Consider the following 12,738-nt stretch of genomic DNA (forward strand, 5'->3'; position numbering starts at 1 on the left):
TCTTGTATTATGGGCCTTAGTATAAGACTTTTTAGGTTTTAAGTTTATTGGGCCTAGTTTTGGACTTCATGGGCCTAGTTTTGGACTTCATGGGCCTTTAGGCTTTTGACTGCTTCTAAGCTCAGTGTGCCCAATGAGTTTGGTGGGCCTAGGATTCTTTTTACTTGGACTTTACATGGATGACCACCTTTCTCATATTTTTGGTAATATAGGAGTTTATATTGTTTGGTCTTGTATTATGGACCTTAGTATAAGACTTTTTGGGTTTAGGGTTTAGATGTAATTTAGTAGAATGAAAAAAAAAATTATTTTGCTTCAAAAAATTCGTATGACAAATTTGTAGTTAGAATGGGCGGTGCCGAATTGAGAACGACCCGTTCTGGTTTAATTAGTCATTCGTTATATTTGAATTGGGAACGGGTTGTTCTGATTTTAGAACGGCCCGTTCCGTTCCATTCGTCATGTGTTTTTTCTTCATCTGGAACGGCCCGTTCTGATACAATATTCATGTGTTATTTTTTCATATGGAACGACCCGTTCTGATTTCAGAACGGCCCGTTCCGAAAGCGAAAAGCAGCTACACCTGTACATCGTAACACGTGCTTTTTTTTTTTTGCTAATTTTAAAAATAAATAATTTCAGTAAAAAATTCTGAAATTTTGATCCTGTGTGGTAAGGTGTATAATATGCTATTTGTTTAGATGAATCTTATGGTTAAAAGTCATGGTGCACCCATACACCACTTGTTTTGATGGTCCATAAGAGAATTTACCTATATATATATATATATATATATATATATATATATATATATATATATATATATATATATATATATATATATGAGGAGGGTTCAAATGACATCAGTGTAACTTTTACTAAGTGTTACACCGCTTAATAACTTTATATTAAATGTGAATTTTGAAATTCCAACCGTTATATTGAAAATTCATATCTCTTAGATCATATATGTCAAATTTTGTTAAAATTGAACAACAACTTGAAGGTAATCAAAATGTTCATATTTTAGTATATTTTGAAATGTATATATTACGTCAATTTTGTTTTATGAAATGAAGTATCAAATCATCTTAGATTAATATAAAATTTGACATATATGATTTAAGAGATATGAATTTTCAATCTAACAGTTGAATTTTTAAAATTCACATTTAATATAAAGTTATTGAGCGGTGTAACACTTAGTAAAAGTTACACCGGTGTCGTTTGAACCCTCCTACATATATATATATATATATATATATATATATATATATATATAAACTATAACGATGCGTAGGAAAGATACACAACTTTAGTTTTCACTTTTCAATGGTAACTTTACATCTTAATATCATAGTCATTTTTTTAATTATTTTATTTTATTTAAAAAATAATCCTAACTTAAATTTATTTTCTAATAATTGAAACCTATCATCATAAATCAATTAGAATTCTTACTTTATGATTTTAAATAATTACTTTTATATCTTAATATTCTTTTTTTTTACTATTGGTTGTTGATCATTTATCTTCAATTTTAACTATTTTATATTTTAATTTTAATTTAAATAAAATATATAAAAATATGAAATATTTCAATTCCGCTGATATATATATATAAGTTAAAAACTATTTAAGATTTATATAATAAATTTAAATAAAATAAAGACTGAATAGGAACGCATTAATAGCCATTATACTTTTAAAAATATTAAATTATTAATATATTATGTTTTTATGAACCTCATTTCTGTGAATTCAATTGATTCGTATTTGGTAATTTAAGAAATAATTTGACATTATCTACCTGACAATCTTTTGTGTTATAAAAATATAATAATAATATAATATAATTGTAAAATAATATGTAATCAATATATAATAATTATATTTACTTAAAGATAAAAAAAATAATTATATTATTATATAAAAATAATGTATACATATAAATTGAATGATTTAAAATTAAATGATTGATTGGATTAAAATATATAATCAATAACAATGTATAACGGAGATATAAAATTTTAGATTGCACTTTTCAATAGTCAAATTTATGATTAATTTTTTTTTAATTATTCTATTTATTTAATTTAAAAATGACCTTAAATTAAATTTTAATTTTCATATTGTTGATATCCTATTGTCCTAAACCACCCACAATTCTTTATATATAATTTATGTCTTAACATTTTATTTTTATATTTTTAGTTAGTTATTATTTATTTCAATTATTTATATTTAAATAAAATATATAAAGACATAAAGTGTCACAATTCCACTAATAATTCCACTAATAATTATATAAAGATAATAATATACACATATAAATGGAATGTAATTAAATACCTGTTAATTGAATTAGATAATAATGTAATTTACGAACTAAAAAAGAAAAACAAAAAATCAACGGAATCTTTAGCAGGAAAAAAAATGAATATAGTGTTTTTTATGACTTATCTGTTTATGCAACATTACTTTTTTTTTTTTTTTTTTTTAATGATAACTATAGTTTAATAGATAGTATTCAATTTAACATATAATAAACAATAAATAATAGATAAAAAAAATTCGTAAAGATGTTCACAATTATTATTTAAAAAATAATTCTAAAATTAATTCATAACTAGTCTATACCTTTATATTTATATTATATATAAAAGAGATATTTTTTTATTTCTACATTTTTAGACATTTATACTCTTTTTGTATATATATATATATTTTTTTTTTCTTATTATCATATGTTTTAAGAATAGAGTTGAAGAAAAAAATAAATTAATTAATTAATTATTCATTTTATTAATAATAATAATTTTATTTTGTAACAACTTTTGATCTTCAATTTTGTTTAAGATTATTTTTATTTTTATTATTTTTAAATGGACTTTAATAGTTGACATTAAAAAGACTTTGGAATACCCCAGGAGCAGGAGGGAAAAAAACCGACTCAAAATTGACCTATCAATTCTTACTCCTCCTTTTCACTTTTCACTCTCACTCAAACCTTAAGCATTCTATTCGACTAACAACATCTCAAGTTAACGTGTCTTGAACATTTCATATTTTATTTCCTTTTTCCCCGCTTGAGATGAGACCACCTTCTTCTTCTTCTTCCTTCAGCCAGGTAACGTAACCTCACAACAACATTTTCTCTGCCTTAATACAATCATCATTTTAGGATCGAAATTCATTAATCTTATTGTTCTTGTTATTTATTTATTTATTTATTTATTTTTATTGAATCATATGTGTAGAGTGTGTGTGTGTGTGCACTTCATATTCTTTCCCTTGATTTTGGTTGTTTTGAATTTTAGGGTTCTTTCTTTTAAGCTATCGCTCATATTTATGTAATTTGGCTTTTTCTTCTTCTCATGTGCAATGTGTTTTAATAGCCTATAATTTTTGACAATTTTGGTTTGGTTTGGTTTGTTTGTTTTTATTTAGTTATTTATTTTTATAATAATCTTGCAATGTAATTACATCACACAGCGTGATTATATTCCATGGACATTGTCTTCTGTTGCAGTTTGCGTTTCTGAGTCACACTGGTAGCATAATAGTAATCAGTGTTGGATCATGATATTTAAAAAATAAAATATTTATAGTAGGGCTTTTTACGCATATGAAAGTAACCAATATAACTATCTGTTGATATAGTTTGGTTCAATTTTGGTTTTAATTGAAGTTAAAAAATGGACGTGAAAATACTGTCTTGATTCAGTTTATTTTCTTTTTACTCAAGGATGTTAGCTTCCTATCCATTTTTTTTTTCCAGGGTTAGGTTTTTATTCTACGATGAGTAGACCAACAACTAGAGGTAAAAATAAAAGGCACAGACAGGGGGATGACACTTCTGAAATATGGAGGTACTACTAAGTGACGATCTTTGGTTTTTAGCTTATGAAATGTAATGAGATTGTTGTTACGCTTTGCTTGGTTATTGTGCAGGAAAATTTACAAAACGGGTGTGGTGACTGAAGATGATATGAACCAACTGTATATGATTTGGAAGCCGGTCTGTTCAGGCTGTCGTGTTAATACTAAAGACAACCCAAATTGCTTCTGTGCACTGGTTCCGCCACCAAATAGTACCCGGAAGTCTGGCTTATGGCAGAAGATGTCTGACTTTGTTGAAAGTCTTGGCCCTGACCCAAATATGTATCTTCGTGCATCTGCTAGTTCACCTGCAGGTCTGACAAATCTTGGTGCAACATGCTATGCCAACAGTATACTACAGTGCTTATACATGAATAAGTCTTTTCGAGAAGGCATATTTTCTTTAGAACGGGATGTTTTACAACATCAACCAGTGTTGGATCAACTGACTCGACTTTTTGTACAATTGCATGCTAGTAAAATGGCCTTCGTAGATTCTTCTCCATTTGTAAAAACTCTGGAGTTAGATAATGATGTTCAGCAGGATAGCCACGAGTTCCTGACATTGCTTATGTCGTTACTCGAGTGTTGCTTGAGCCATTCTCAAATTTCCAAGGCAAGAACAATAGTTCAAGATCTTTTCCGGGGAAGTGTGTCTCATGTGACAACGTAAGAACCATTGATTGTGGGTAACTCATTGAATTATATAAAATCATTTTTCCTACTAATTTATTTTATTTTGTGGGGATGACACTGTTGAAATATTATAGATTTCTCAAATATGTCAAAATTTCCCCTTTTATTTTTGATCCTTCCCTCCACACTCCTTAAAAGGCCCAATGAACAATTATCTTGGGAATGTTGTTAATGTTGCTAACATGTAAAATACAGTTGGTTGGTGGATGCTTTTGATTCCTCCTGCATATTTGATTTTGTTTCCTCTGAGAATGTGTGATATTACCAAATGACACTTTTGAGTATTGATTTTATGTACTAAATTGGCTGTAACATATTTAAGTATTGTTTTGTATTGATAATATAATTAATGGTACTGGTTGTTCTGAATCCTTTTCTCGTTGTTAGTCAAAAGCTAAGATGCATGGGCATTGATATGGACAGAGGGCATGCAGTAACACAGACACAGCAGCACAACAAAATTTGACGTTTGCATGTCTATCATATAGTGTCCTGTTGTGTTGTGTGTAATACAAAGTGTTTGGCATATTTCCAACACGGGCTTTTTTTTAAGTGTCTATGCTTCATAGGTCAGAAATGAATCTGGTATTTTATGATCAAATGATCCCAAATAAATTTCTTATATTTTCCACGTTCATATTAGATATGTATGTGACCAGTAGTAGTTGTGTTTATGACTGTTGCACATTTCTTAATTTTATCTTTGCTTTGCAGGTGTTCACAATGTGGAAGAGACTCTGAAGCTTCTTACAAACTGGAAGACTTCTATGGGTTAGAGTTGAATATCAAGGGGTTGAAAGGTTTAGATGAGAGCCTAGATGATTACCTTGCTATTGAAGAGCTTCATGGAGACAATCAATATTTTTGCCAGGCATGTAAAACAAGAGTTGATGCTACTCGCAGCATCAAGCTGTGTACATTACCTGATGTACTTAATTTTCAACTTAAACGTTATGTATTCCTCCCACAGGTATTGAGAAAACTTGAGTAATTAATTTATTATTGGGAGCATTATACAACTAAATGCTGTGTAGTTTTCATTGCTTACATATTCTTTATATTAATTATAGTTCTTTTTTTTTGGGTACAGGAGGTATTACTATTAGATTGAGAATGATAGGGAGCTAACAAAAAGAATAAATATCCCTTCAAAGAATTAAAAAAACTTGTATGGAAATTGGAAATTATCTATCTCTTTAAGCATCTACTACAGCGTGCTATGAAATCCTTGTAATGGAAGATCATTCTAGAAACTGTTGACGATTTTATCTTCTACAATTATGAAAACAAATTCTGGCCTTACAAAATTAGAGTTCCTTATAGTTCATATGCACTAGAGTCCTGAAAACTGCCTCATATTTGTCTGTACGTGTGTTCTCTCTATACATAACTTTCCCAATTATGACAAAGCCTCAAATCAAATACATGAAAAAATACCTCTGGTGTGAGTATCACCATTTATATAAATTATCTTGGTCTAGATACTTCATCAGAGAGCAATGCAAGAACTGTGATCTGTTTTTCACATGCAGGGTTATGAGAGCATTGCTTTCTTGTTTCTAACTATGCCTTTTGTATTTTTGGTGTGTTTTAGGAGGATATTTTGTTTTCCTTATTTTCAACTTTTATTAAAGTAAAAGAGAGAAATGGTTTTGAAGAAGAGATGCTTGATTTACTTTGCAAACCTGTATAGCATATATTTTGAAATTCTTGCTTTGGGTAGTGATTATGCAAGGGTAGTTTTCTGGAGATAGAAACTTTAATAGTTACATGTTTTTTCTTTCTTTGGGTATCTTCACGTAATAGTGGTTTTTTACACCAGTTTTTTTCCTCCCTGTAATTTTTTGTCTGCATCAAGCCTATGGAGTTTATCTTATTTTCTGCAATACTAAATTTCTTTCTGATTAATTTTTGTCTTTTATTTTCTATTTTCACCGTTAGAATACAACGAAGAAGAAAGTTATTTCTGCATTTTCGTTTCCTGCTGAACTTGATATGTGCCATAGATTGTCCGAGTCATCTCAGTTTGAATTGAAATATGACTTGTCAGCTGTACTGATTCACAAAGGAACAGCTGTTAATAGTGGTCATTACATTGCCCACATCAAGGATGTAAACACTGGGCAGTGGTGGGAATTTGATGATGAGCATGTTACTAACTTGGGTTGTCATCCATTTGGGGAAGGAGCTTCATCTTCTAAATTTGTTAAGAAAGATGTACCTCATTCTAATTGCTCTGAAGCAATGGTAGCTGACAGTAATGGAAATGGTTTAAATGCCACTCATTTACAATCTTCGCTTGTGGAGACATTTTCATCTAGTGATGCATACATGTTGATGTACCATCTTAAGCATGGCAAAAAGGGGGGCATGGTTTATGGTGCTAACCTTAAAGAGGTAGAGGGCAATGCAGATACTGTACAAGACAGCGGTTGTCTTCCTTCTCATCTTGTTGAAGAGATTCGAAATTTCAACGCCTCCTATCTAGATTCCTGCAAGCAGTACAGGCATAGGAAAAAGTTAGAATTGAGTCATATTGATGAGAGGAGACAAGAAGTTCGATCTGTTTTAACTGAAGCTATTACACAACCTCTAGAGCAACCTTTTTTTTGGATTTGTAGTGACTGGCTTCGCCAGTGGGCTGACAACATTATTCCAACGTAAGTGCATACTTTCTATTGCATTTTTTACCATGAAAATATAAGGTTTTATTCCATTTATTTAATAATGCTGCCAAGTTTTCCTTCTGCCAATTATTGGGTGGGGTTGTTTCACTTAATCTATAGGTTACTTACTTCTTAATGTTAGTGCAGTGCTCTTGACAATACATCTATCCAATGTTCTCATGGGAAAGTTCCAGTGTCAAAGGTTACCTCAATGAAGCGGTTATCTTCTAAAGCATGGGATAAATTATTGTCTAAGGTAAGTTGTTATACATTTAGTACTTGATTCCTTTTTATATAAGTCTCCTCGTGTTATGATGCCATTCATTGATTTTTTAGCTACTTTAAAATCAATATGAAAAAGAATGGTAATGTAGCTTTAGAAAAATAAATTGGATTTTTTTTTTTCTATTTTACATATTGTTATAGTTAATACAAGTGGGAGAGACGATAAATTTTTTTATTAGAGGGAGCATAAGCAGAGAAAAACTAGCATCCCATAAGTGAGTAACTGAACAGATTTAGCAGGCCGTTCTCATCATGAAGCATGTTCATATGATGTGAGCAAGGAAACTATTGTCATAAGTGTGTCTGAAGGAGGACTAGAGGAGAAACATTTTGATAAATGATAATAGTCTTTATGAAGTAGGCTGTTATGGTGTTTGTTTGTTGATGTGAAGAATTGAATGCAGTTCACTTGTCTGAATGAATTGCAGTGTACTAAAATAACAGTAAGTGTAAGCTTCTATTGAGAGATTTAGAAACTGTTGATTTAGTTATGGACTTGTTTATTCATATATATATCCTCTTATTTTGCCATTGTTGTCAAAATTATGTCCTTGATGTTTTTCATTTATTGGCTTATATAATTCAGTATGGTGGGGGACCAACTTTTTCTCATGATGACTGCTGTTGGGATTGTCTGATCAATGGGGCTCAGAATGTGGTGTCAACTGACACCTATCGGGATCAAAGAGAATCATTGAAGCAACTTGCACGAGATATTCTTGATGGAAATTGTGAAGATGGAATGTACTATGTGTCTAGACCATGGTATGACTGCAAAATTTTTTTCCTGCAATTTCTGCTTATTTAGAAAGGGATAAGGGGCGGTGCAGATATGGCTAAGTGTTGGGTTTTCTGTTTCATTATGAAATAGTAGAATTTACCTAGCTTTGTATTAGGATTTGGGTAAACTTTTTCAAAAGTACTTCTAAGAGACTAAGAGAAAAACCGGAAGGAAAAATAAAATTAACTAATCCTTAAGCTAAAATTAGCTTATGTATAAGCTAATATTTAGAAGTTCTCTCCTATTAGCTTTTCCAAAATCTAATTTTTAACTCATATAAGCTAGTTTTAGTTTATGGATAAGCTTCTTATATTTATTTTTTCTGAAGAAACTTATCAAAACAGATCCATAGTTAGAGACATCTATCACCCATTCTGATCAGTTTTAATTTCTGTGTCTTGGCTGTTAGGATAGTTCAAAGTAACAATACTAAATCCTGTCATACCGATGATTTTAATTTTGTAGGTTGCAGCAATGGTGGAAAAGAAAAGTTGTTGATGCTCCATCTGAAGCTGATGCTGGACCAACAGCAGCCATTAGTTGTCCACATGGGCAACTTATGCCTGCGCAAGCTGTTGGTGCTAAGCGGTTGCTTGTTCCTGAGGGTTTCTGGCTTTTCTTATATAAAGATGCCATTTCTCTGAAACCTGATGATCCTCTAGGTTGTCTTACTTTTCCTTTAGACACCAGAGAATGTTCTAAATGCAGTGATGAATTATCTGAAGTGGCTTGCTTGGAGGACTCTTTGAGGTGATTTCTTTGTACATTTGTATTAATATAGGACTGATAGAGAAAATTTAAAATGAATTTTGTTTTCACGATGCAGATTAGTAAAACAAATGCAGCGCCAAAATCATGAGAAACTATTTGTTGGTAAAAGTATGACGCTTTCTCTACATTGCAAGTATTTCTTAGTTCCTTCTTCGTGGATTTCAAAATGGAGAAATTACATTAACTTAGCTGTCAAGGATTCAGATAAACCTGAAACTTTAGATGGGGTAATTGATTCACTGATATGTGAAAAGGTACATCCTGTTCATATGAATGTAATGTGCATGTCTCAGTTTAGTATACTTCTTACTAGCATTTTGTTAAATTTGAGTTTGACTTTTTTAGGTATGCAACTATTATGAGAGTATTTACTTGAAAGGTTATTCTATGTCATATATGTAACAAATTTTAGTTGTGGATTCAAACTCTTAAATTGTCACTGTGATTGGGTCTTCTTGTGTGTGACATCTCTGATCTGTCAAGTTTAGTCTTTAGCAATTTCATGATTTTATGATTGTTTCAGCACTCACGGCTTGTTGAAAGGCCTCCTGAACTGGTTTTTAGACGCGGTGCTATAATCTCGAGAGAATCTTCTGTAAGTTGGAAAAATAAAGGAATTTCTACAATATAGTGGTCAAGTGACATGTATGTAAGCCCTGGGGCGGAGCCAAAACTTTGTCTTGAGGGGGGCCAAGATTTTTTTAACAATTATATGTAAATACTCTAACATCATAAATAGTTTAATATCATTTATACATTTTTTTTATCTCTCTTTCTATCACATTATATATTAATTTTACATATATTTCTCTATTTTTCTTTTTCTAAGTGCAAACTAACATGATGATTTTCATCTGTTAACCTATAATATTTTTTATAAGTTTTATGGGGGCCAAAAAACTATTTTTAAAGTAATTTTGATACATTTTAAAAAAATGGGGGGAACATAACCCCTACAGGCCCCCCTTCCCTCCGCCCCTATGTGCGCACCTGCAGTTTTGTTGATGTTTTATTTGCTGAAACTAAATTCAGTAATTTTAGTATGCTTCACGTCTTTTTTTTTTCAACAGTATGTTCCTATTATCAATTTTCTTTCTCTTTCTTCATTTTTGCATATATAAATGCGTTTTTTAGTCTTTTCGCCTCTCAGTTTTATGATTTTTCACTTTCTGGATTCTAGGCAGGTAGCTTCACCATCATATCTGAAGATGATTGGAAATGCTTCTGTGAAGAATGGGGTGGTATTGAGACCAAAGGAATATCTGCAATAATTGAGAATATTAATTACTTAAAAAATTCTTTGACTGGATCCTGCAAAGAGATGCCAATATGTGAGGATCAGCTCAACACTTGGGCTAAAGTGAATAATGAAAATGGGAATGGACAATTTGTGATTAAGACTTGTCCCGAGGTAATCCAAAACTCTTCCATATTCTGTTGGATATGCTATTCCGGCCCTGACCCTGATTTTCTTGCACCTTGGTTTCTTAGTAGTTAACATTGTGCATGGTTTGTGGAAATATATATTTTTTCTTTTTCTTCTAATAATTACAAAAATACCACATTTTGTGCATTTTGTTTCTTATTTTAAAAATTTCTCAAGAAATGGTGGAAACAAGTTGCATATATTCGACAAATAATCCAATGTAGTATTTTCTGTTGATATATATGAATGGATGTTGTCTTTGATGTTTCTAGTTTTCCTGTTAGCTATTTTCAACATATGCATGGCACAATAACCCTTTGTTTTTTGGGTGTAGTGCATGTTTCTGAATGAAAGTAATCGCGTCTTGAAAAAACTACTTCCAAATGTGTTTATGTGACTTGACTGAAAATAAATTTATTCTTGAGTGAATAGTTTGATTTTATGTCACATTATCATTGTCCACTCCACTCCCATTTTTGCTCCCATATAACTAATTTAACCTACTTTATGTTGTTACTAAGAAATAGACACTTTTCTATTTAATATTTACTGGAACTATAATCTCCCCCTTCTCATTATGCAGGTTTGTGAAAGCTGCATTGGAGAAAAGCAAAGCTGTGAGTTAATGCAGAAGCTTATCTATTGCAATAAGGACATCAATGTAATTCTTGTCCGTGGAAAGGAGGTCCCCAAATCAATCTTGGAGGCTTCAAAGGGCTTTGTTGAAACAGACAGACGGGTCTCCAAACGTTCCCGAAAGACTAAAAATGGGAGTTCCATTAGTCTAAAAGTTTCTTCTTCAACATCAATTTACCAGCTGAAAATGATGATATGGGAATCCTTTGGGGTAAAGCCAAGTTTATGCATTAAGCTGAAGCTTCCAACATATTTGTATTGAGTTTTCTTTTTGTGTAAAAGCATTTCATATCAAATGGAATCGAAACTAACTTGGATGGCTATGCATAATTTAGGAATGATGATGGCCTGCTAAACTGAAAATAGAATGGGAGTTGCTTTTGTTTAGTATATATATTGCTGCAATCAATTTAATTCTTCATAATGTGTAACTTATTTTTTCTACATATGGTAATTGCCCTCTCAGGTTGTGAAAGAAAATCAGATACTACAAAAGGGTGATAGAACAATTGATGTTGATGATGAATGTACCAAGCTTGTGGATGTAAATATATTTGCTGGAGATCAGATTATTGTGAGGGACTCTAAGATCCATGAAAATCGAGATATTGCAGGTAAGCTATTTGATACTATACTTGGATATATTTTCCTTATATACACAGAAAGTTGTCATATTGGTATTTTGCAGATGAGCTTTGTGATGAGAAAATGGAAACACATCATACCGAGGCAGGGTTTCATGGAACACTTTTAACATCGAATGTTTCATCCCAGGTTGTTTAGGAAGCGCACTTTCAGTGGTATCATGTTTTTTAATATTTATTGGTCTACATATAAGTTCTATAGTGTGGACCTTACATAGCGTTGAACATAATGGCAAATTTTGGAATGTTTCTCTTTTTGTCTGGGTTTTGTGTGTGAAGGAATTAAAAGTGAAGGAATGCCAATTGCAGATTTAGAGACCCTATTTAGAGGGATTTGGAGCATTGGAAATCAAATATATGAATTACAAGCAGTGTATCAGTCTAAGCTAGTTAGCGAGCTTTCTTATAAGCACTTGCTGGAGAAGAAAAACATAATAGTTAATTTCCTCTATTAAAATTAAAATTAACTTATGCACGAATTTAAATCAAATTTTTAGATTAATTAAATGATCGGAACTTCCCAAAAACTGGTTTTAATTAATGGGATAAGTTTATCTTATTTTTTACAATTTTCTTAAATTAGTATTTCCAAAAACATTATCCAAATAGAACTTTAATTCAATATTAATATAATAATTTAATTGCCATGTATTTTCTTTCGAACGTATCTTTAAAACAACAAAGGAAGTATTTTCTAATATAAAAATTTCCCTCCTATTTTGAAGTAAAAAATTTAAAATCGACTTTAATATATTAAATACAAATTCTTGTGTTGTGTAATAATGTTTTTAAGTATTTTCTTTAATGAAAAAGTTTGTAGGAATTCTTTTATCTTTCTATTTAATTCAGATTTTATTATCATAATTATTAATGAAATGAATATCAATACTTTAAAATAAACTATCAATAAATAAAAAAATATTTTTTTTCTACAATATGAATTACAAATGT

At 30.8% G+C, this 12,738-nt stretch overlaps 1 protein-coding gene across 2 annotated transcripts; it reads left to right on the top strand.

Annotated features, from left to right (window-relative positions):
• Window positions 1–2,953: 2,953 nt before the first annotated feature.
• Window positions 2,954–12,158, top strand: LOC109792220 (ubiquitin carboxyl-terminal hydrolase 26). 2 transcript variants are annotated; one of them, XM_020351613.3, is made up of 14 exons: window positions 2,954–3,130; window positions 3,782–3,872; window positions 3,955–4,551; window positions 5,293–5,548; window positions 6,520–7,238; window positions 7,392–7,500; window positions 8,116–8,294; window positions 8,776–9,060; window positions 9,137–9,335; window positions 9,605–9,676; window positions 10,262–10,492; window positions 11,091–11,354; window positions 11,610–11,757; window positions 11,832–12,158. In XM_020351613.3, the coding sequence occupies exons 2-14, from the start codon at window positions 3,802–3,804 to the stop codon at window positions 11,924–11,926; spliced, it is 3,225 nt and encodes a 1,074-aa protein (XP_020207202.2). In that variant the 5' UTR covers window positions 2,954–3,130; window positions 3,782–3,801; the 3' UTR covers window positions 11,927–12,158. The 2 variants fall into 2 exon arrangements, with proteins under 2 accessions (XP_020207202.2, XP_082927073.1); XM_083070947.1 differs by lacking the exon at window positions 9,605–9,676.
• The last annotated feature ends 580 nt before the right edge of the window (window positions 12,159–12,738 follow it).

Source organism: Cajanus cajan, chromosome 3 (assembly GCF_000230855.2).
Source record: "Cajanus cajan strain Asha chromosome 3, NIPB_CcT2T_4, whole genome shotgun sequence".
In the NCBI taxonomy this organism is placed as follows: domain Eukaryota; kingdom Viridiplantae; phylum Streptophyta; class Magnoliopsida; order Fabales; family Fabaceae; genus Cajanus; species Cajanus cajan.

Coding starts and splice junctions, on each gene's coding strand:
- LOC109792220 (XM_020351613.3), top strand. CDS start 3,802: ATGAGTAGACCAACAACTAGAGGTAAAAATAAAAGGCACAGACAGGGG. Junction 8,295..8,775: donor TACTATGTGTCTAGACCATG/GTATGACTGCAA, acceptor TTAATTTTGTAG/GTTGCAGCAATGGTGGAAAA. Junction 11,355..11,609: donor TGATATGGGAATCCTTTGGG/GTAAAGCCAAGT, acceptor TTGCCCTCTCAG/GTTGTGAAAGAAAATCAGAT.